The sequence below is a fragment of the Triticum aestivum genome, chromosome 7A, assembly GCF_018294505.1.
Source record: "Triticum aestivum cultivar Chinese Spring chromosome 7A, IWGSC CS RefSeq v2.1, whole genome shotgun sequence".
Taxonomy (NCBI): Eukaryota; Viridiplantae; Streptophyta; class Magnoliopsida; order Poales; family Poaceae; genus Triticum; species Triticum aestivum.
The window spans coordinates 678854757-678879734 of NC_057812.1; the positions used below are offsets into that span (position 1 = coordinate 678854757).

A 24978-nucleotide genomic window follows, 5' to 3' on the forward strand; every position below is an offset into this window, starting at 1 on the left:
CCTCTTTGACTCCTTGGAGTAGGGTCCAAGTCTCCTGGATCACGTTCGGTGAGAAAATCACGTTCCTGAAGGTTTTATTCCGTTTGGACTCCGTTTGATATTTTGTTTCTCCGAAACACTGAAATAGGCAAAAACAACAATTCTGGGCTGAGCCTCTGGTTAATAGGTTAGTCCAAAAAATAATATAAAAGTGGAAAATAAAGCCCAATATAGTCCAAAACAGTAGATAATATAGCATGGAGCAATCAAAAATTATAGATACGTTGGAGACGGCCGAGGTGGGCACAACCCACCAAGGCGCGCTTGGGTCCCCCAGGTGGGTTGTGCCCCCCTCAGGGCACCCCTCTGGTACTTCTTTGGCCCATCTTGTATCTTTTGGCCCAAAAAATTCTCCAAAAAGTTTTGCTGCATTTGGACTCCGTTTGGTATAGATTTTCTGCGAAGTAAAAAAAAGCAAAAAACAGCAACTGGCACTAGGCACTATGTCAATAGGTTAGTCCCAAAAAATGATATAAAGTTGCTATAAGATGATTGTAAAACATCCAAGAATGACAATATAACAGCATGGAACAATCAAAAATTACAGATACGTTGGAGACGTATCACACAACATCAAGGTATAAAGCATAAACTTTCTTGAAAACTAACAAACTATGTCGTCAATCAACTTTGCAATTACAATTCATCATATTTTCAGGAAGGGTCTCGTGTCGGAACCTTTTGGCAAGTCCACATACTCAACTATCATTTAGTCTTCTATGATTGCTAACACTCACAACATATATATGGAGCAAAAAGTTTCAACCGGACACCTAGAAAGATAGGGGCTAATAGTTTCACCTCCCAACTTATTCACCTCAAGGGTGATGTCAACAATAATAACTCATGATCACCCATATCCAACTGGATATATGTTCCTAGATCTTTCCCCACCACATGATGCTTGCCAAAGAGAAAATAAAAAGGAATAGAGGAAAATACTTTGACTCTTGCGTAAAAGGTAAATACATAAAAGTAAAAGATAGGCCCTTCGCATAGGGAAGCAGAGGTTGTCATGCGCTTTTAGGTTTTGTATGCACAATCTCTTAATGCAAAAGAACGCCACATTATATTGCCCCTTATGATAGCAACCTTTATTATTTAGTTTGTCGCTTTTATTACTTTGCCATCACAAGTTCGTATAACGCTTATTTTCCCTTACACTAAAAGATCAAATATATTTAGAAGCAATTTTTATTGCCTTATGCACCGATGACAACTTACTTGAAGGATCTTACTCAATCCATAGGTAGGTATGGTGGACTCTCAAAACATGAGTTTGGGTTTAAGGGTTTTGGATGCACAAGTAGTATCTCTACCTACCAGTAATGTGCAAGTCAAATTCTTGTAGCAAAATAACCCACCTAATGAGTCTAGGTTTAGCATCTTTCTTTTCCATAAGGTATTTAATAGCAACATGATTGGTGTGAACAATTACTTTAGAATCAACAATGTAGGATCTGAATTTATCACAAGCAAAACACAACTGCTAAAAATTCGTTTTCAGTAGTAGCATAATTTCTTTGGGCACTATCTAGAATTTTACTAGCATAATGGATAACATTTAATTTCTTATCAACTCTTTGTCCTAGAACAGCACCAACAACATAATCACTAGCATCACACATAATTTCAAAAGGCAAGTTCCAATCAGGTGGTTGAACAATAGGTGCAGAAGTTAAGGCTTTCTTAAGTGTTTCAAAGGCTTCTACACAATTATCATCAAAAACAAATGGAACATCCTTTTGCAAGAGATTAATAAGAGGCTTAGAAATTTTAGAGAAGTCTTTAATAAACCTCTTATAGAAACCAGCATGACCAAGGAAACTATGAATGCCTTTAATGTATTTAGGACATGGCATTTTCTCAATTGCATCAACTTTAGCTTTATCCACCTCAATACCTCGCTCGGAAATTTTATGCCCCAAGACAATGCCTTCATTCACCATAAAGTTCCACTTCTCCCAATTCAAGACAAGATTAGTTTGTTCACATCTTTGCAAAACTCGATCAAGGTTACTTAAGCAATCATCAAAAGAAGTTTCGTAAACGGAAAAATCATCCATGAAAACCTCAACTTTTCACAAAAGTCAGAGAATATAGCAGTCATACATCATTGAAAAGTATCAGGTGCATTACATAAACCAAAAGGCATACATCTATAAGCATAAGTTCCAAAAGGGCAAGCAAAGGTGGTTTTCTCTTGATCAGGTTGTGATACATGTATTTGAGAGAAACCAGAATATTCGTCAAGAAAGCAAAAGTGTGTGTGCTTTTGACAATCTTTCCAACATTTGATCAATGAAAGGCAAAGGGTAATGATTTTTTCTAGTAGCTTTGTTTCATTTTCTAAAATCAATTACCATTCTATAGCTAGTCACTATTCTTTGTGGAATGAGTTCATTTTTATCATTAGGAACAAAAGTAATACCTTCTTTCTTAGGGACACAATAAACATGACTCACCCATCTACTATCAGTTATGGGATAGATTATACCTACTTCCAGAAGCTTTAGTATTTCAGTTCTTACCACTTCTTTCATCTTAGGATTCAATCGTTGTTGGTGATCAACATCGGGTTTAGCATCAGGTTCCATATTAATCTTGTGCTGACAGAGAGTGGGACTAATGCCCTTAAGATCATCAAGAGTATATCCAATAGTAGTGCGGTGCTTCCTCAGAATTTTTAATAATCTATTTTCTTCATGTTCTGTAAGGTTAGCACTAATAATAACAGGATATAAGTTTTTTCTCATCAGGATGAGCATATTTCGAAGTATCAGACAATTGCTTTAATTCAAACACAACATTACCTTTAGGTGGAGGAGGACCTCCTAGAGTTTCAACAGGCAAATTGTGTTTAAGGATAGGTTGTTGTTCAAAGAATATATTATCTATTTCATTTCTTTCATGCAAGTGCATATCATTTTCATGGTCTAGCAAATATTGTTCTAGTGGATCAGTAGGGGGTACGGCAATAGAAGCAAGACAAATTATTTCATCCTTACTAGGCAATTCTTTATCACGAGGATGTCTACGAAACTTAGAAAAGTTAAACTCGTGAGACACATCACCAAAGTTGACACTGGTCGTTTCTTTATGGAAATCTATCTTAGCATTCATAGTATTCAACAAAGGTCTACCAAATATTATGGGACAAAAATCATCTTGTGGAGAACCAAGAACTAGAAAATTAGTAGGGTATTTTATTTTCCCACACAAGACTTCAACATCTCTAACAATCCCATGTGGTGTGATGGTGTCCATGTTTGCAAGTTTAATAGTAACATCAATATCTTCTATTTTAGCAGGTGCTATATCATTCATAATTTCTTCATATAAGATAAAAGGAATAGCACTCACACTAGCACCCAAGTCACATAAACCATGATAGCAATGATCTCCTATTTTAACTAAGACAACATGCATGCCAACAACAGGTCTATTCTTATCTTTAGTATCGGGTTCCGCAATTCTAATTGATTCATCACAGAAATAAATAGCATGTCCATCAATATTATCGACCAAGAGATCTTTAACAATAGCAATACTAGGTTCTATTATAATTTATTTAGAGGGTCTAGGTTCTTTAATGTTACTCCACGGTTGAAACCTTAGCATGTTCCTTTATCCTAACAGGGAATGGTGGTTTTTCAATATAAGCAGTTGGCACAACTGGATCAACATTGTAAATGATAGTTTCATCTTTAACTATAACTGGTTCCTCAATCTTTTCTTTAATAGGGGGATGATATTTAAATCATTTCTCCTTAGGGAGATCAACATGAGTAGCAAATGATTCACAAAAATAGGCTACTATCTCAGAGTCAAGTCCATATTTAGTGCTGAACTTGTGAAAGGCATCGGTATTAATAAAAGTTTTAACACAATCAAACTCAAGCTTAATACCTGACATTTTACCTCCGTTGAGTTCCCAATCTTTAGAGTAGTGTTTAATTCTTTCCAAAATATCCCATATGAATTCAATAGTCTACTTCATAAAAGAACCAGCACAAGAAGTATCGAGCATGGATTGATCATTACGAGAAAGCCGAGCATAAAAATTCTGAATAATAATTTCTCTCAAGAGCTCATGATTGGGCCATGAATATAACATTGACTTAAGCCTCCCCAAGCTAGAGCAATACTTTCTCCTTCACAAGGCCAAAAATTATATACATAATTCCGATCACGATGAACTAGATGCATAGGATAAAACTTTTTGTGAAATTCCAATTTCAATCGATTCCAATCCCAAGCTCCAATATCATCACATAGCCTATACCATGTCAATACTCCCCCCCCCCCCAGAGATAAAGGGAAAACCTTCTTCTTAACTTCATCTCTGGGTAAACCTGCAAGCTTAAACAATCCACAAATTTCATCCACATATATCAAATGCATATCCAAATGTTTCGTTCCATCTCCTGCATAAGGATTAGCTAGCAATTTCTCTATCATACCCAAAGGAATTTCATAACCAATATTTTCAGTAGGTGCAGTAGGTTGACGGGCAACTCTTTGTGCTTCTGGTTGAGGTGAAGAACTGAAGATACCCTGAACAAACCCCTCAAAGGATTGTTTTCCATAGTAGCAAGTAATAGTAAATTTCAGCATGCTATATAAATTTTTCCTTACGAATTTCAACTTACCAAGAGTGCTTCACTCCCCAGCAACTGCACTAGAAAAGAGTCTTAATGATCCACAAGTATAGGGGATCAATTGTAGTCCTTTCGATAACTAAGACTGTCAAACCCAACGAGGAGCAGAAGGAAATGACAAACGGTTTTCAGCAAGGTAATTTCTGCAAGCACTAAAATTGTCGGTAACAAGTAGTTTGATAGCAAGATAATTTGTAACGAGCAAGTAACAGTAACGGTAACAAAATTGTAGCAAGGTAGCCCAATCCTTTTTGTAGCAAAGGACAGGCCAAAACAATCTCTTACAGTAAGCAAAGCGTTCTTGAGGACACACGGGAATTTCATCTAGTCACTTTCATCATGTTGGTTTGATTCACGTTCGCTACTTTGATAATTTGATATGTGGATGGACCAGAGGCGGAGGACGAAATAAATTTAAGGCGTGGCTAAGTCTTGAGGAAAGAATTCTTTTGATGCAAATCGAAAGAGTCCCGGAAGTCATTCTCGCATTTTTAGGACATAGCTCATCAAATGCAACCTTCACTTCTAGAATTCTTTCTTTGACCCAATCAAGCAACTCTAAAAAATTCCCCTTGTTCAAAGAGGAACTAGATTCATCGTATCCACGAAATGGTTCACCTTGCAATGCTAGATAAATCACAATGCCCGAAGATGTATCCACACGAGTTTCATACTTGACTAGTGAATGTTAGTTGTATGTTGTAACTTTACTTTTCACACTTGCCTCTTGATTTTTAAAATCATCACATGTTGTTTTTGAAATATTATGGATGCTACATGGTCCACCAACATGTTTACGAAATGCTGCAACCGCATTTTTTCAACAGTCAAAACCCAATTTGGAGAAGACATCATGCTTTAAAAGATAACAATAGAAGCAATAATCCTTATGCTTTGTTACACTATATTTCAACCAATCAAAGTCCTTATACCATTGTGGCCGGAAGCATCTTCCATCTCTATTTGGGGGGAAAGTGCAACTAGTTGGTTGAGTTGCACCCATTCGTATATAAGCAAATCTAAATCATCTCTAATGTTGGGGGCAATCACAACATTAATATATTACTACAATCTTCTTGGATTTAAGGCTTCAAGCTGCTGTTCAAAATTGCTACAAAATTTCAAACAAAAGAGAAATTACCTCTTCCCCTTTTCTTTGGATTTGCTAGTCCATTCTTCTTTCTATCCATCTTCTAGTAATCTGAACAGAACATCACCGGTTGGGCATCTTATTTGCTTGTACGTATAATCATCTAAAAACAAAAACTTGTGTGTACAGTACAATACACAGTACACTAGTGGCGGCTGCAATTAGTCCTCTGGTTCGGGAATTACCAGGAAAATCCCCAACCGTTGTCACCCGCTGGAGCTTGCTGTCGCAGCCCTCTAAGCCCCCAGCCTGCCGCCGCCGTCGTCGGTCGCCTGCCTGGTCCTTGCGACCTGGCTAGCCGCCGTGCTAGCTTAGGGTTGCGTCACGCCTGGGGAGCATGCGTGTGTGCCGTTTTTTTGCCTTCTGTGCATGGGCGCTCGATCGAATCGATGCTGCCTGCATGGTCGATCTCCATCGGGCACCAGCTAGTGGCCCAACAGCCTGGATGCGTCGGCCCATCAGGTCAGCCAGAAGTGACGATGGTTGCGGTCGAATGAGTCCAGAGTGCTGGTGCATATGTATAACTTTTTTGCCCAAAATCAAGGTATGGCGGCTGCCATACCCTGCCCACCGGAGCCCTCTGCCAGTGGGGTGGACCCGTGCTTGGTTGTTGTTGAAGATGTTGATGAAGATTGGCCTCCCAAAGATGACAGGGTTGTTGGTGATGACCATGGCATCGATTTCCTCCTCCCGGGGGGAATTTCCCCGGACGGAATCGCTCCGCCAGAGGGCAAAAGTGCTCATGCCCAAGTTCTGCCTCGAGGCGGCGGAGCTCCGTCCCGAAAGTCCTTCCTTTATTTTTTTAGGGTAAATGACAATATATAGCAAAAGATGGTCGCCAGAAGTGGGCCAGGGGCCCACTACCCACCAGGGCGCGCCTGGGGGGCGCCCTGGTGCCTAGTGGGCACCTAGGTGGCCTCCTCCAACATCTATTTTCTCTAGTATTTTTTATATATTCCAAAATAAATCTCCACAAAATTCCAACTCATTTGGAGATGTGCATAATAGGTATCTCTGACGTAGCTTTTTCAGGTCCAGAATTCAAGCTGCCGGTATTCTCCCTCTTTGTGTAAACCTTGCATATTATGAGAGAAAAGGCATTAGAATTACTCCACAAAGTGTTATAATGCATGTAAGCACTATAAATAGCAGTAGGAAAACATGATGCAATATGGACGTATTACAACATACCATGTCTTGTATATAATAGGTTATGATGTGTCTAACATTTAGCGTTTGATCCATCTCAAGCAGCACCAACTTGGAAACAAATTATTTTTAAAATGATAAACATGTTTTTGTTTTATTTAAATATGGTGTGCCAATGTACAAGTGCCTACTTCTTCTTCTTGAAACGGGTTTCATATAGAAGATTCGCAAAATTACCGCAATGAAGAAAGAAAGTAGGCACGTCAATCTTATTTGAATAGTGTCCCCATCAACTCAATCAAAAGTTTGCTAAAACAATACATTAAGGAAGTAGAACAAAGAAATTCACAGTAATCATGGAACAAATTCCACGATAGATGAAGGAGAACGGGAAACATAGCGAGAGAGTAAACATAGTGTGGCATAAAAAACTAGCAAATGATGAATATGTGATGGCCAGCCTTAACTGATGCACACTCCTTATGTACTGCAGACTCTCCTCACCCCTCCCTCCCTCAAGCCCTCTCTCTGGTATGCCCGTTCACGAATCTAGCTCTTTCCCTTACCCAAGTCCCACCTTCTGATTCGCGGCCTAAATTCACCCCTTCCTCTTCCTACACCACATAGACCACCCAAAATATTCTACCACAAGTCGTTGATTTGCCTTTGCCATCATTCTAAAGGTCACTGATATAATCTTGGATGGCGACAACCCTTCCTTCTGGCCTCCCTCTTAGAGGGACTAACTGAATATATCGCTAAACTAGACCCTTATAGGTTATTGTCATTATCAGCATTGCTATTGTCACTAGGGTCATCACCTCCCCCCTCCCCCCTCGCCTCCTCCAACTTAACGAGAATGGATTAGAAGTATATATATTCTTTACTTTTCTCTATTGTTTGTCTTTGTCATAATAATTAAAAAGTAAGATGATGGTGGATGAAGATGCCACAAAGTAGATGAAGGAGTCGAACTAGAAAGAGAGCGAAGAGTAAATATATAGTGACATAAAAACCCAGTAGGTAACGACTGTGTGATGGCTAGCCTCAACTAGTGCACACTCTTCTTGCCCTCCCCCTTTGCCAACTCTTTCCCTGGTATCTCCCTTTAGCCTTTGTTTGGTAGGAGTGGATTTGGAAGGTTTGGGGAGGAGGGGATTTCAGGAGATTTGGTGAATCCCCCTCTTCCACCCAATCCCTCAGATCCCCTTGAAAACTGAAATCCCCTTCCAGCCACAGTCCCGTCCATATAAAACACTATTTGGTAGGGAGGGATTGCCATATTGAGTTAAAATGGTGTAAAATAGTTAAAAATTCAATCTTTACATACATAGCTAGACACACTTGCTATAAAATTGTAAATGACAGCTAATAAAAATATGACAACGGTTCTTCACATCACCAAAATAATTTTGCTTGACTTGGAATCAATATCTCATCACAGCAATATCAGTCACATCACATCAACATAATCTCTCGTAGCAGCATGCCTTGGAACCAATAATATCTTCATAGCAATATGATCTTTCATAACACCAAACATGATGCAATATAGGGGACTTGTGCTATAGCTCACAATCAATTGTATTTTTACAAACCAAGCAAGGATGAGAAGATGTTGTCATACATATGAAATGCTCTTACAATGTCATGATCATTGAGTTTTTGAATGGGCAAAAGTTTGTCCAGCTTGCTTCTCTAGTTGCCTGAGAACCTAATAAAACAAAAGGAGATGCGCTTTTTAAATAGGACAACAAGTCAGACAGATGACTAGTACAAGAAAGCTAAATTGGCCAACCTATGTTCTACTCCCTCTGTTCCCTAATATAAGACCTTTTAGCTATTTCAAAATATTGACTACATACATACTAAAATGAGTGAACATACATACTAAAGTGTGTCTAGAACTCTAGATACATACAAATCAAGAAAAAGCTAAAAGGTCTTATATTAGGGAACAGAGGGAGTAGTACTCTATACTCACAACAAGTCAGACTGATGACTAGTACAACAAAGCTAAACTGCAATTGGTTCATATCTCAAACAGGTACAAAGAATCCATCATAATAAAGATAGCAAGTTTCAGACTATAGAAAAGCAAAAATAACAAAGTACCTCTCTATCAGAGACAACAAGGAATACAAGAACCAAACCAACAACTTGACTAGCCACATATCTTAAGTGACGAGAAATTGGAGGAAAGAAACAACAAGTAATTTGCTTAATATTGTTCAGTCCAAGAAAACATACCTCTGGATACAAAGAAAGAAGTGCACAATTACTACAAGTAAATATTTAAGTCAAGTATTTTCTCCGTTGCAAACCATGAGGCCCTCAAATCTTAAGATTTAGTTTTGACAAAAAAAGTAGAGAATTAAAATCCTGAGCATATAGAGAGGACATCGACAGCAAACAAGTTAATCTAATACACGCTTACAACTAGTTCATTCAGATAAGAACAATGAACCTGCACATGAAGTCATTGTTTAGTCATTGCTTAGTAATGTAATGCCAGGTACCAGAAATCTTCAGTCCAACTAGTTAGCTACATCATAAGTACGTCATGTAATAGGAACAAAGTAGCTTACCTTAGATACGTTGAGGCAACTCTGCCATTTCGCTCCGAAGAAACACGGCAACACTCTCTTCATCTTCGGTGGCAGAATTGAGGAAAATCTCACGGTTCTCAACACTTTTGAATACTTCGTAGGAAGCGGCTCTTTCATGGCGTTGTATGCTTTCCATCTTATGCGGAACAAGAATGCACTTGCTGATGGAGAACTCATGTGCATTTTTTGCCCGACCAACAGAGCAGATTCCTCCTCCGCTTGCTTCCTCTTAATATCCACATACTATGCCATCAGTTTCACCATTAGATCATCACGCTTCTTACCCTTCTTTGATTCCTTCACAGCCTTCTTTACTTGAAGCAACAGCACCACCTCTTTGTGTAGCATCTCTTGGCTCATCACTTTGAACACAACATCCCTTGGACCATCGCTTTCTTTAGCATCTCTTGGCTCATCACTTTGAGTAGCATCTCTTGGATTGTCGTACATGTGTGAATCATCATCGTATTGATTCAGGTCAAAAGAGAAGGCAGTCTCCTCTCTTTCAACTTCGGGATCACCATCACTGAATTGTGTAACCTCAACTGATGTAAAATTGTAGTTACCTTCTGCTATGTGTCCTACACAAACACCCAAGTTATCATTAAAGGCCACATTGCAATGAAAATTCATTATAAATGTCAACAAAAAGAGAGGAAATGAAAATCCATTAAACCCAGTAACTCATCATCATAGAGATCACCTAGCTTAATTATCATAGAGTGGAAAAGGCTTAGTCTGGAACTTACTTATTTCTGGCCACGACTGCATATAAAACAAATGATTTATCAAACTTAGATTACTCGAAAACAAAATTGATTACAAAAGAAGTATGGAATACAAGAAGTTACAAAGACATGCACTAAACTAGAACTTACGGTCATCAAGTTCTGCCAAAGGTGTGGGTCGGCATCTATCATGTGTGTATGATAATTCCAGCTGACACCGCTTTGTTTCCGGGCATCCTTGAGAAGTCTGCATTGACCCTTTAACTCTTTCTGCTTCTCTTGATTTATTGTTTTGTGAAATTTGTATGGCCATATCCATCACTAATATATAATCTGCACCGCACTGCCATCACCATCAGCATCAGACCATCACAAACAAGCACTACTAATACTACTATATATCTCTAGTTAGGCAGGCAGATCGACCGCGAGATCAACATCACTCACCAGGAGGGGGCGAACTTGGTTTAGAATCTACCAATTTATCCTCCTAGATGCATCAGACCATCACCAGCACAAATTTATGGCAATCTCGTGGGCTAGTGTTAGGGTATAAGAGGGGCTAGAAGAGGACGACGTCCTTGGCGAGCTAGCCAGGTAGGGTTAGGGTCCATGTGGAGCTGGGGCTAGGATACGTCGTTCTTGGCGTGCTCGCCGGTGAGGACAAGGCAGACAGAGGGCGTGCGGGAGGTGGCCGCCATGTCGAAGACTTGCCTCCTGGGAGAGGAGGGGGAGGGAGGGGCAGCGATGACTTACCACTGGGGAGAAGTCCGGTGTGCCGGAGGAGATCGCTGGCGTCGGGCGGCGCGACGTCTTAGGGAGGAGTCGGCAACGGTGTCTTGGCGAGGAGTCGGGCGGCCAAATCCTCGAGGCCCCCCTCGAGGGTTCTGAAGCGCGTGGGAAGAAGTGGATAGAAGGGGAATGGGTTTGGCCCATGTAACGGATTGTCGAGGCTTTGTGAGGATTCTGGGCCTCGGGAGGTTAATCCTCTAATAAAAACACCTGCGACCCACGCGAAACAAACGACGCCTTACGAATATGGTTATTTCTCCTAACTCAGGTCCCACCTCCTACTTTCCCGCCACAAACCCACCACTTCCCCTCTCGCGCTCTTCGACCACCAACAATCATTGAATTGTTGCCCGACCACTCTGATCTTGGGTCGCCGTCGCCGGTGTCCCTACCTCATGGCCTCGCCTCCGAAAGAAATAACCGAAGGCACCACTAAACCCCTTAGAGGTGACCATCCTATGGATGTTGCTAGCTAGCGATGTCACCCGAGTCATCGCCCTTGCTCCCCTCCAACGACATTTATCTTTCCCCGTTATAGATTTTAGATTGACCACATTTCGTTTTTGCAGCTATTACAAACTTTACCACAAAGCACTATCCTTTTCTATGACACGTATTAATTACTAGTATTAGCTTTTTTACAGCGTTTTAATAATAATAATAATAATACCCCTCCAAAGAGTGCAGCTGGTCCATTGCTGACATGGCACACCCATCTCTTCCAAAACACCCTATCGCCCCCCTGCCTTGAGCTGCCATCCGATGAACCAGCAAAACCGTGGACGAGCACCGCCGGTATTCTGCTCCCGAATTCCACAGATTTCCACTCCCCACTCCCAAAGTCCCGATACTTTATAGCCGGCGACAACAAACCCAGCAAAATCCCATCTCTCAACCCAGTGAATCTGCTTCCCCTTTCCCTTGTCTGAGATCTCAGCCCGAGCCTGCACGCCGCAACTTCCACCGAAATCCTCCCCTCCTAGCCGCAGCGTCGCCGGATTGATTCAGAAGGTGGTATATCTGGATTGGATTCTTTCATTTATTTCTTGGTTCTTGTCGTGTTCTTGCTCGGAAAGATAGGATCTTGCCGCCGCTGGGCCGTCCCTGATTCCTCGGTGGTTCCTGTTTTTGCAGGCATTCTTGGTGGCCGGAGAAGCAGTCTTTGGTCCTCTGCTCGAGGTAATGGCAGCGGATAAGATTTGCTTTGGATGCGGGGGGGTGTTATTTTAGACTATAAATACAGTATAAAGGCACAGCCGCTCTGGCTTTGTGTTATCTTGTCTAGCTTATTTTAACTGAGAAAGTAAAGGGGATCTAAATCAATGTTACCATGCTCTGCATTAACTACTACTAGTAGCATATTTTGTTTCAGTACAGCAAAGTTTAATGGAGTGCGAACTGCTAAGTGTTCTATTTAGGTCGAAACTCTTTGTTTTGTGGGCTGTTGCCCCCATTACTGTATTCAGTGAATAATGTGATTGTTTAGCAGTTGATGGCCTCCTTTTTTACTTTGTTTTCCTGTTATAATGTGATTTGATTTCTCACCATTTCAACTGATTGATTCCATGCAAGCCATTTAACTTTGCACTGTGAATTTGTAGCTTGCTTCTTCCTTTAAAATTTCTCAATTTACATTGACCCGTTGCAATGAGGAAAAACATACTGGATATCTATTGGGAGGGAGAGGTTGTTGCTTGTTTGTGCAAGTTTGATTTCTGCTGTAAAATGCTTAATTTAAACTGTTATTTCCTTTCATGCATGTTATCTACAAAAAAAATCTCAGTTATATGCAGGAGTGGTTAATTAGATACTCAAAGTACATGCCATATGTGTGAATCGTTGGTTATATATGCATACTGCCCTAATTCTTGTTATTTGGATTTGCTGACAGAAGAATATAACTGTTATTCAGATCATCATCAAACATGTCGCTGCTATCGAAGTTACGGTTGGTCACTGTGGATGTGACTGGTACTCTGCTTGCTTACAAAGGACGGCTTGGTGATTACTACTGCATGGCTGCTAAGGCTGCCGGAAAGCCATGCCCTGATTATGATCGAATGCATGAAGGCTTCAAGCTTGCATACACTGAGATGGCAAGGAAATACCCATGCTTTGGATTTGCGGCAAAGATGCCAACGATCGAATGGTGGAGGATTTGCGTTAAGGATTCATTTGTTAAGGTAAAGCCGTTTTGCAGATATGGAATTTTTTTCAGGAATTAGTGTTGACCTTTTCATTTTCCTAGTTATCTGATTGCTCAATTTATACTACAGGCTGGCTATGATTACGATGATGAGACATTTGAGAAAGTGTTCAAGCGTATTTATTCTGCCTTCGGCTCCTCTGCGCCATACTCAGTGTTTCCTGATGCACAGCCCTTCATGAGAGGGCTGAGGGAGAAGGGTATCACAGTTGGCATCGTCAGCAATGCAGAGTACCGTTACAAAGAGGTCATCTTGCCTGCGTTAGGGCTGAATCAGGTTTGATAACATTAGAGACGACAGTCACAACCTTTTCAGCCATTTGTCGTCTTATAAAAGCAGTCACCTGATGCATGTCTTAGCTGTGCATCTAGGGCTCGGAGTGGGACTTCGGGGTGTTCTCAGGCATCGTCGGCGTCGAGAAGCCCGACCCAACGATCTACAAGATCGCGCTAGAGATGGCGGGGAACGTCGCACCAGAAGAGGCGCTCCACATTGGCGACAGCTACCGCAAGGACTATGTCCCCGCACGAAGCATCGGGATGCACGCGCTGCTCCTGGACCGGTTCAAGACCGCCGAAGCCGAGAGCTGGAGGAAGTCTGGCGCACCGGTCCTCCCTGACCTCGAGGCCGCGCAGGCATGGCTCACCAAGAACCCGACCGAGGAACCCGCTGAGGAGCCACTAGGGGCCGCGCTGCTGCGCAGGATGGCCGAGAAGCTCTGAATCTCGCCCCTGGGATAGTTCCTGTTGTGCTCTTGCTGGGCAGTGAGGGAGCCAAGGAGAAGGGATGTGTTGTAGTGATGGTTCACTGGCCTGTTTAGCTAGCTGGAGCTACTTGAACTCTGGTAGTAGCTTCGGGTACTGTTGCTGACTGCTGAATGTGGCAAGTGATTCAGTCGTGCGACCAACGACGAATAATTCTAATCATGTTTTGCATAATGGAGATATTTAACATGGTTCTGCATCGCGTATGAGGTTGATAGGATTGCAATGTTGGGGGCATTTTGAAACTCCCAAGATGAATGTGATATCTCAGCAGAAGCCTACTGTGTGGGCACAGTGGGTAGAAAGCCCTCTGGTTGCTCTCCCTGGTTCTGTTGTTTGGGTCCCACTGTCAGCCACCAGGGCGCCATCCGGCGATAGTTTGGTGAGTAAAGATTGGCTAAAGGCACCTTCAGTGTTTTTGCCAGTGTCAATCACCTCGCCATCAACTGGAAAGGCGCCTTGGCAAGTGAAGAGATCATCTGGGAGAAAATTTCCATTCTCGCCAGGTGAGACCACCAACAGATGGGGTAATTCTGTCGAGTATTCCCTCAAAAAGGGGCAAAATGTCTGAGTATTTGGTATGTGGATAATAGTAGTTTGTCCAAGTATTCTCCGCCTTTCGTTACATTTCAGAAAATCTATTGTGGCAAGATTGGCTGGATGGATGTGTAGTGTGCATTCCTTTTTGAAATTTCCAGTGCTGCTAATTGTCCCGGGTTGCTGGGTAGAGAGAATTCCATGAAATGAAAACCACTACGACAAATATCAAAGCAAAAAACTTGCTGCCCCAATGGTAAGAGACAACGGCGCAGCAAGGCGTGCATATCCTTCTAGTTCTACACAACTTCTAAATTTTACATCAGCGCCACAAGGTAATAGGGGTACGCTTCTCTCTTTCTTCAGGAAAACAGAGATTTATTAATCATGGTGATCTAGTTCTACTCCAGGAGAGGCTTGGTTACATCTGCGCCGCCCCACTTTCGCACACGGCTTGAAGCCAGCGCAGCCTGCAGTTTTAGGGCATGAGAGATGAGCATTTTCCATATAAACAACATTTACATACTTACAACATATCCGAAATCAAACAAAGGTGAGAAGGAATTTTATACCTCTGCGTTCCAATCCGTTCTCCACACTATGAAGATTAAGATCAGTGTCTGAAGTGCAATCCCGCAAAGCATGCCGGCCCAAATCCCCTGAAATCACAACCAACGCCACAAAATTCATAACCGAAAATATCGAAGAATCATACCACAAATACCCTCCTTCATTTTAATTTTTGCAATTTTGCGGTACTGTTTAAATAGCATAGCCAATTACCCCAACTCCATAGTTGAACTTGTAGCCGAGGAGATATCCCAGGGGCAACCCGAAGATGTAGTAGCAGCCGAGGTTGATGTATGCGACAAGGCCCTGCCACCCTCCTCCAATGGCGACCCCTGAATGAGAGGAATATTGAGGCGACATGAACAAAATGAAACTAGCAATGGTGTGAGAGGGAGGGAGGAAGCATGCCTGAAAGCACGGGCTGCACGCTGTTGAGGACCATGGTGAGGCCAAGCAGCCCCGCGATCCTGGAGACGGCGTGCTGGAGCTCCGAGTCGGTGGTATAGATGATGGAGAAGCTGTCTCTGAAGATGAGCACGAGGGCCATGCAGAGCAGCCCGATTAGCAGCGACTCGCCGACGACGACCATGACCGCGTGCTTCGCCGCCCTTGGCCGGCCGGAGCCCAGCTCGTTGGAGACTCGAACGCTGATGGCCGCGTTGAGGCCGATGAAGATCATGCCCTCCCATCCGTTCACATTCATGCTGCAAAGCCACAAATGTTGTTCTGTCAGTTAGTTCAGAATGTTGTCAGGTTGTAATGAGTTTTGGTAACAAGTAGTAATAGTACCAGATGCCGAGGGAGTCGACGGCGATCTGGGCGTCCTGGAGGTGGCCGGTGAGGACAGTGATCATGCCGATGTACCAGATCTCGAGGCAGAGCATGACGGCGGACTCGAGCGAGAGCCTGACGAAGGCCCACATGTCGCTGAACGCGGCCACGGACCAGCCCCGCCAGCCGTCCCGGCACCAGCCGACGATGTAGGCGGCCTGGGCGAGCGCGATGGCCCAGAGCGAGACGTCGTAGGCGGCGGCGGCGCCGGGGAGGCCCCAGCCGAGGACGGCGACGAGGAGGTAGGTGAGCGCGGCGTGGAAGCCGAGCCCGGCCACGCCGACCCAGGCCAGCACCAGCACCTTGCTCTGCGCCTGCAGGAACTTGGCGGTGGGGAAGTTTACGGCGAAGGAGAGCGCGCCGGGCAGGATGCGGAGCGCGAACCGGGCCGCCTCGCGCGCCACGGCGGCGTCCTGGCCGATGGCGAGGAGGAGAGGCTCGGCGAGGGCGTAGAAGGGCACCATGAGGAGGGAGGCGGCGATGAGCACGATCCAGGAGCGCTGCAGATAGACGCCCAGCATCGCCACCTGGCCGGCGCCGAACGCCTGCCCGCACAGCGTCTCCAGCGCGCTCCCCATGCCCAGCTGCATGCCATGCACGCGACGTGTTCGTTAGTAATGGCGGGTGTGAGAGAGTGAGTGAGTGCCGGGGAGGGAGGAGAGGAGATGGGTGCGTACGAGGAACCCGAAGGAGAAGGTGGAGAAGACGGAGAGGCCGATGGAGGCGGCGGCGAGGGGCAGGTTGCCGAGGTGGCCGACGAAGACGGTGGTGACTGAGCTGACGGCGAAGAGGCTGAGCGTGGCGATGGCGATGGGCGTGCCGATGCCCCAGAGGCGCCGGGACTCCTCCCAGACCATCCGCGCCGCCTCCCCCGCGGTGCGCACCGCCGCCGCGTCGCCGTCGCCGCCGCCGGTCCCCATCCTCGATCGGCCGGCTTGCTGATGCAGCAGTTGTCACCGGTCTGCCTCCGCCCTCGGCTATCAATCCAGGTATCTATACTCCACGCTCCGGGGAGGGAGCGGAGGGCGGCCGCCGGTAGGTAGGTGGCAGCTACCCGCGCGCGCGCTCGAGAGAGTACCTACCCGTTGCGCGCGCGTGCCTGCACGCCCGTTTGTCGAGACGTCGAACAAATTCTTCTGCCGATTCATCACCAGACCGGTTCCTCCTCCCAGGCTCCAGTCGTGGTGCACTCGGTAGTGTCCGCGGTGCGCCGGGGCTCCCGCGGTGGCAGGCTACTGTGGGTGGTCAGATCTGAGGCTTTGAAGGTGGTCTGGCCGATGCACAAGATGTCGCAGGGGTTCTCGTGGGACAAGATCCGGGTGAAAACCTTGTCTTCTGCTGACAGACGGAGCCGGTGATGGTGACGCCCCATGCGTTGTTTCCTTCTTGAAGGCATCATCGAGGTGAAGCTCCCACCTCCTTCCGCTACCTCCGGAGAAAACCCTTATCAATCGGTCGGATGATGGCGGCGCTCATGTGTCGTTTCCCATTGGGGGCATCATTCTTGAAGAGGTTCATCGGCTAGAGGGACCAGTGAACTACTACAGCGGTGGAGTGGCGTGGCATCTGACGCATCGACAACGGCGGGTGTCGACGGCATGGGGTAGCGGGGTCTGGGTGATGGTCGCATGTTAATGGACGCACGCAAAATGGTGGCACTGTCTGGCGTCGTGATGGCGTCAACGGTAGTTGGGCCTGGCAAGGCATGTGCATTGATCTCTCTTGAAGATTGGATGGCATAAGATGGCAGCGGCGGATTCTTCAGCGTGCGCATGCAATGTGTGCTGAGGGTTTGCTACACTGGTTGGTATGCGATGTGTGCTGAGAGTCTGCTACACCGGTTGATGCTCTCGGCTCCTGGCAGCCTAGGATGGCCACCGGATTAGATGGTGTGCGTGGATACGACACTCCATGAGACTTGTAGGTGTAGCGATTGGGGTCGCAAGAAAGGTGGCTTCTGGTTAATCCATGTATCTAATTTGACGGACTCCGTTGAATAAACTTTATGAGATTTGTAGGTGGAGCAATTGAGGTCTGGTTAATCCATGTATCTAATTTGACGGACTCCGTTGAATAAACTTTATGAGACTTGTAGGTGGAGCAATTGAGGTCGACAGAAAGGTGGCTTTTGGTTGATACTCCATTGAATAATTAATGAAGATGGCTATCGATGCAAAGGGCGGAGGTAATCCTCCTTTTCAAAAATGATATGTTCATCTCTTGAGCGGCATCTGCAAGTCTGCTGAAAATTGAATCGATGCAGCTCGTGAAGAGCTTCTCTTTGGATATAGACTACTCCTACTTCATTGTTACCCCGATTAAAGAATACCAGTACTTCATTGTTACCCCGAAAGAAGTTACAGCAAATCTGTTTTCAGACTTCACCAGGTTATCGGAAAATGCAACTTTGGTGTCCCAAGGGATGCACAGCACTGTATGGAAACTCATAGGGTCAATAAACTATTACAGTACATTACAGGATGGTTAATAAATCCATACCACGAAACAAGAAACTTGATACTCCCTCCGATCCAAAATAAGTGTCGCAGTTTCGAACTGGGACTAGTTCAAAACTGCAACATTTATTATGGATCAGAGGTAGCAATACAATCCGTAGTGGTACTCAACAACAAAGATCAGCTGCTGTATGCATGCCCCCTAGCACAACAAACAAAAGAAATAGAAGAACATAGATAGATCCGTTTGTTAAAATGTACACACAGGTGGTCTAGAGCTACTGGGAATCTCAGGTATCATTTAGGGCATGATGATACATTTCACGTAGTCGAGGCGGGCATCAATTGCACGCCATATCAAGTTCGGAAACACCCTTAGCGGCCTGCGGGGTGCCTGTTCCAGGACAGGTAGTTGTGATCTCCCAGTTTCCTGCAAAAAGGCCATAATTTAGATCATCAAGAAGGCTCTCATTCAGATAGGACAACAGAAGAAATACTGGTTAGTTACATTACAACAATTTACACTGACTGTGGTGGTTTTGTGTCAAGATTGTCCTGTAGTGCTTGTGATAGCTTGATAATGTCCGCACATGTATGACAAAGTATGAGCTGGTATGGATGCAGCACTCATGGTAGACTACCAGGGTAAACCAACTAATTCTATATACCTATACTTATATACTATATAGTGTACCAGTTTTGAATTGGACCTATAGATCAATGCTAACCATTGGTCTGCTAAATCTAACGGATGCGAGCAGTTCGATTTGCGGTGAGCAGTAAAACGTGGATGTCTCCATCCTATTCTAGAACCACTTAATTTCTGCATTTGTATAATGGCATTTGTGATTTTTTTAACCAAAACCACTCTGTAATTTAAGACGTGCAATGCACGTGTATGCATACTAGTAGTAGCATAAAAGGCCAAAGTAAATGGGAGCAGCTGGTTGTCCTTTGCCTGGTCGGCTGACCCTACTGACATTGGCAAAAATATATATGCTTCTACCCAAAATCTCTTTCAACAAAAAGAACAAATCATGAACTATGCTCATACAAGGATACAACCCAATGCCATCCTAATCTTACCAAGACTAGGAGAGTCAAGATGAAATAGAGTATACATGGAGGATGTCAGGAGGATGTCAGTATACATGGACGGATCACTCTGCCCCAACTAACCTTAAGTAACTGCCATACTATCTATGCCATGGCGACCAAAATAGTTGCCACGGGCCACAGCCCACAAGTGTGGCTAATTTAGGCAAAAAGGAGGCTAAGAAAGTGTGGCAAGTCACAAGTGCAAAAAGGAATCAAACACTTCACAAAAAAAGAGAGGTAAAACTGACAATTCTAGGGGTTGTTATGTTACATATCGAACCAAACACTCCCAAAATCCAGCAGATTAGCTGCAGGCATAGCATTACTGCTCCAAATGTAGCATTAGGTGGACAAGCATCTCAACAAAGCTAAATGCATGTCTCACGCATGGCTTACAAACACAAAAGGTACACATCAGCAGTGGCACATTTTCATTTAACTGTAATGGACCTGAGTTCAAAAGCTACTAACCTTGGCTTTATCAAGTATAGCAAGGTGAATGCAAATGCCAAGAAAATACAGAGTCCACCAACTATAAGGTACGCAAATCCAAGAAAATCATTCTTTCCTCCCAGCCAGGTTGCAGTGGAAAGGACCAACTTCTTCTTGCCACCGAAGCTATATGTATTGTAGTTGTTACTCAGCCTCACTATTATGGTATCATTCGCCTTGAGATCAACGTATATCCTCCCATATAACTTTCTGAATGTAGGAAGCGCTGCAGTCCGCATCCAAACAATAAGATCCTCCTGTTCGCTCAGCTGCCACATAGAAAGAGAACAGACATGAATAACTTTTACAGGTATTCAATACCCAGAGAAACTTCTTTTATCCAAGTCAAAGAACTCAAACGAACCATTGTTGCAAATTAAAATGTTGAGGCTATATATAGTAAGTGAACAATTGTAGCCTACATATATATGGAACACAGTACAGATTAAGAATTTGCATACCGGGATACTTGAGTTAAGCTTCTTTCCACCTATGAGCGCACCATTCTGGAAGTTGCTTGGGTAGACATTGTTGGCAAATTTGTGCTCCCTATCACTTTTCCAGGAGATGTCCTTCTTGTCTACTGTCAAGTTGTCTTTACCACGAGTGAAGCTATATGTGTCATTAAACAAACTCCAAGCAATCAGACCACAAGGAACAATTGGTTTTCCATCAGCCGTGAACCTCTCAGGGTCACATGAGGTTGTCGTATTTGACTTCTTGTAATCTCTTAGCTGTGCATCATTTCGGCTCTTCACATACCTGAAATTGGAAATTTTGTAGTACATGTTAAGCCCCCAACACATGCTATTCGTAGCAATATGGTAACCAAATTATCAGCCAAATCGATTTGCAGTTTGCAGAGAAACATGAAAATGGATAGCTGTGAAGTTGCTCCAGAAGTTATGGACTGAAAACATCAAATAAGACTATACCTCCTATGATTCTGATAGAAGTTATCAAGCTGGTAGTACACATAAATTGGCTGTTTCATCTCCTTTGTAACCTGCACGGTAGCAACCAGATCTCATTTTAGCTAAGAGACTGATAGAAGGTGCTTGCTTTTAGCTGGACACGCAACACAATTCTATTCACTTGAAATATTTATACTGTAAGATAATCGTTCAGTTATGTATTACCGTGAGAGTCCTTGTGCAGTCTTTGGGTATAGTCTCATTCTGGATGTACGCAAGCTTGTTATCAGTCATGTTAGGTGGGACACATGCATGATCATACCGATCAATGATCTCAACAACCTGCAGTCAGTCAGCATAAGTGAAGTCAGAAACTGCCAGTGTGTGTGTATATGTTAACACAATGTGTAAAAGATACTCAGCGCCATACATCTTGTGCAGCTAGTAGCGAAACGACACCAACTGGGACAAAGACGACGCCGACAAGGAAAAACACCGAGACAACCTGCATAACACAAGACGAAACATCTGTGAGCTGCACCAGCACGCGCACTGTTGTATTCTACACCGTAATCTCTGGAGGCACCATGCTTACCCATTTTGGAGTAAGGATCGGCTTGCAGGCCGGCAGCTCTTGCTGCGTGAACTTGGAATCTGCGCATAATAACCCAGGAGTAAGAATTGGCTTGCATGCCAGAAACACAAGCAGCACCGCAAGGTTAGGAGTTACGCTAAGCAACCACTTCATCCACATATCTATACCAAACGTTCAAGATGTCTGTTGCTCATACACAAGCAAACAATGCGATCAGGTAACTAGACACTAGACTGTCTCTTTTTCCTCGATTAAACGAGCTATAATTGCTAGATTAAGCTCTGTTGCTTAGCATGAACTAAGCTTATAGTGTAATTTAGTTGCTATCCAAACTTCGTGAACTTGGAACCTGAGCATAGGGATTCAGGAGTAAGAATTGTCCTGCATGCCAGAAACACAAGCCACACCACTAGACCAGGAGCTTCCATAAGTAACCACTCCATCCACACTTCGATCCCAAAGGTTTAGTGATATCCATAGCTCATACACTAAACCGAATGCCCTTTTCTGGATAAAACGAGCTATAATCACTACCACCGTGGTGCCAACAGTAAGAGAGAACACGACCACCTAGCAAGCAAGCATCCCCGAGCCCCCCGCGCTAACTAACCAAACCAAATCGGCGCCGCCAAGAGCACCAGCAGCACACCGCATCCATTCCGATTCCCGGGCGGCAAGGAGAGTCATATCAAGCAGGGGAAGAAAGGGGCGGCGGCCAGTCCAGGCCAGATCTCACTCACACTTGGGCATCCTGGTGTTGTTCCGCCTGGCGGCGTCCCCATCGGCCCCGGATCCGCCGTTGCTCGTGCCGGCCGCGACGGCGTCCATCATCATCCCCCCGCCGCCGCCACGCCGCTCCGGAGCCCGATAAACCCCGGCCCGCCCCGGCGGCGCCGCAGGAAGAGGCGGCCTCCGCTGGGGATCCGGGGAGGGAGGGAGCTCGCGCCGATCTCGGGGCCGGGCTCGCCGCTGGCCCTCGGGGAGGGAGGGAGGGAGCTTGCTTGGGTGGGAAGGAAGGGAAAGCGCGGAGTGATTCTGACCCCTCGGGGACGGGGGAGGGGGGATGGAGGAGGGACGACGGCACGGCTGCGGTGGGTGCGGGGTGGGCCGGTGGGGTGTGTCCGTGTCGAGCCGGGGGAGACGACCCTGGGGGTCCCGCTGGTCAATGAGAGCTTGACTTCTCCGTCTCCGCTTTCACTGGCTGGTTTCTTCTAGAAACATCACTTTTGTTTCTGGTTTGTTTTGTTTTGGGGATTTCTTTTAAAAAAATTGAAGGTAGATTATGTTCTACTCCTGGTGTCAACAACGCTCTTATATTATGGGACGGAGGGAGTATCTTATATAGTTTTGAGGATTTCTGATGACTATTTTTATTACTGATCGAGACGGCTTCTACGATGAACTAATGAAATAGGCAGACTGTTTTAATGCATTTTTGTCTTTCGCATTGCGTATGACTCGCAAGATTGCATGAATCGACAATCCCCGAGATAGACACGTTATCCGATCTAAATGGTGCTCGGTGAAGAACCGGGGAAATTTGGTCGGCCCGTGGAGTTCTTTCTTCTTCTTTTACCCAGAAATTAGTTGCTTGAATATGAAAGTATTTTGGCTAGCATATCTGCTCTTTGGTTAGTGCGAGAATTCGACTCTACTCATGTTATAGTCGCGGATGTACTTATTTATACTACCCTAAGGAGGAGGGATTAACTAATGGAGTGCATTTTGATGGCAATTCTAGGCAAGACCTTTAATCACATGGTTTGTTTCTGGCAACCCAGAATTCTTTATCTTGGCGTAGATTGGTGTGTTGGGACGGATGATGCGAAAAAGCTTTTTTTTTGTTTGACCCGCGTCGACAGGTGCCAAACCATCTAGGATGAGTCAAACAAGCGGGAAGGGCCTCCTGGTAATATCCGATATACTAATGGTTCGCCATATTAGTATCTACTCCCTCTGTACCGAAATACATGTCGTTGGAGTAGCTGAATTCAGCTACTCCAACGACATGTATTTCGGTACAGAGGGAGTAGATAGCACTTATATGTGATGTCAAATCATTTTTTTGAGGTTTGGCTGTGGTAGCAATCGAAATGGTTGTTTCAACCGGGATGGCCTTTTTCTAAAACTTAAGATGATTTATTCTCACAAAGAGGTACGCACGCCATGTCACTCTCGTGGGGTGGCTCGAGCGGCAATCCTTGTCGTCTCTGGTGGTGTCATGAATTAGGGAGTGTTTCTCACATCGGTCCATTGGTTATGGGCTGGGCCGAGGACCCATCAAAGACTGATGAATGGGCCATGATGGCCCTGGTCCTCGGCGTAATCAAGATGAAGAACTCCTGGAGGCTTGGCGTACACTTCAAGCGTATTTGAAGGATTAGCGTGTTTATCCCTAAATTGTAACCGACCATGTGTAAACCCTAGGTACCCCCGGTGTCTATATAAGTCGTGGGGTTTAGTCTGTAGAGACACGCGTACACCTTCGCAACGTTTAGAGCTTACAACATCCTCATACGATCTTGAGGTAGATCAATCTGTACTTTGCACCCCATCACAATCAATATATAAGGGCATGACACAGGGGTTTACCTCATCAAGAGGGTCCGAACCTGGGTAAAACATCGTGCGGCGAAGGCAAGGCAGGGCGCGTGGGCGAGCTTCGGCCTTGGTGGCCGAAGTGCGGGGCGTAGGCAAACGACATAGATTGAGCGAGGGGAGGGGTAATGGGGAGAGGGGCTCACCGTGGAGCTCATGGCGGGTTCAGTGAAGGTCGGGAAGGCTTGACGGCGACACTATCGACGGCGGTGGCCAGCGGACAAAGACAAGGAAGACCGACGAGGGCGGCGCGATGCGGCGGCTTGGCGAAGTGCCCTTCAGTGGGGATGATTAGCACGACAATACGGATCTTCTGGCCATCTTATGGCGTGTGGAGGCTTCTGGCCACGGGATCGACGTGGACATGGCCACGACTGAGCTCGGGCAAGAGCACAATCGGTGATGGCGAGTGAGGGAGTGTGGGAAAGCAGGGGTGCGGGGGTGCAGGGGGTCGAGGGGGACTTATAGATGTCGGGGAGGCAGCGGATGGCCGGCACGTGGCCACGGCCGTGCGTGCGGCGTCCACCTCACCTCTGGTGAACAAAGGTAGGGGACGACCCGCTGGGTGGGCTGAGCCGTATAATGTAGCAACAGGCCGAAATGCACAGTGTAGTTTTCCCTTTTTATTCTTTTCCTTATCTCCTAATTAATATAGCTCATGTTTTATAATTACTTGAGGTGAAAAATAGATTTTGTTGATCATGATATTTGACATATAAATACTATTTAATGTAGCAATGACATACACAAGCTTTTGCAATATTTGGAAATGCATAAATATTTGTTTA

At 44.9% G+C, this 24978-nt stretch overlaps 3 protein-coding genes and 1 pseudogene across 5 annotated transcripts; 1 reads left to right on the plus strand and 3 right to left on the minus strand.

Annotated features, from left to right (window-relative positions):
* Positions 1 to 9588: 9588 nt before the first annotated feature.
* Positions 9589 to 11037, minus strand: LOC123153719 (uncharacterized; annotated as a pseudogene).
* A 792-nt stretch (positions 11038 to 11829) lies between these two features.
* On the plus strand, positions 11830 to 14294 carry LOC123149237 (haloacid dehalogenase-like hydrolase domain-containing protein 3). Of its 3 annotated transcripts, none has more exons than XM_044568850.1 (5): positions 11830 to 12139; positions 12263 to 12307; positions 13020 to 13311; positions 13405 to 13611; positions 13707 to 14294. In XM_044568850.1, exons 3-5 carry the CDS (start codon positions 13054 to 13056, stop codon positions 14055 to 14057), a joined length of 816 nt encoding a protein of 271 aa, XP_044424785.1. In that variant the 5' UTR covers positions 11830 to 12139; positions 12263 to 12307; positions 13020 to 13053; the 3' UTR covers positions 14058 to 14294. The 3 variants fall into 3 exon arrangements, with proteins under 3 accessions (XP_044424785.1, XP_044424786.1, XP_044424784.1); XM_044568851.1 differs by having other exon boundaries at positions 13023 to 13311; XM_044568849.1 differs by having other exon boundaries at positions 13041 to 13311.
* Positions 14295 to 14816: 522 nt separating this feature from the next.
* LOC123149236 (protein DETOXIFICATION 34-like) lies at positions 14817 to 17160 on the minus strand. Its single transcript, XM_044568847.1, has 6 exons — positions 16715 to 17160; positions 15996 to 16621; positions 15615 to 15910; positions 15420 to 15538; positions 15209 to 15295; positions 14817 to 15106 (listed from the first exon to the last, which is right to left on the minus strand). The coding sequence occupies exons 1-6, from the start codon at positions 16955 to 16957 to the stop codon at positions 15038 to 15040; spliced, it is 1440 nt and encodes a 479-aa protein (XP_044424782.1). The 5' UTR covers positions 16958 to 17160; the 3' UTR covers positions 14817 to 15037.
* A 1310-nt stretch (positions 17161 to 18470) lies between these two features.
* Positions 18471 to 22692, minus strand: LOC123149238 (ALA-interacting subunit 3). The gene is made up of 8 exons (XM_044568852.1): positions 22333 to 22692; positions 21593 to 21651; positions 21428 to 21502; positions 21223 to 21339; positions 21019 to 21089; positions 20545 to 20845; positions 20063 to 20352; positions 18471 to 18923 (listed from the first exon to the last, which is right to left on the minus strand). Exons 1-8 carry the CDS (start codon positions 22424 to 22426, stop codon positions 18869 to 18871), a joined length of 1062 nt encoding a protein of 353 aa, XP_044424787.1. The 5' UTR covers positions 22427 to 22692; the 3' UTR covers positions 18471 to 18868.
* Between the last annotated feature and the right edge of the window lie 2286 nt (positions 22693 to 24978).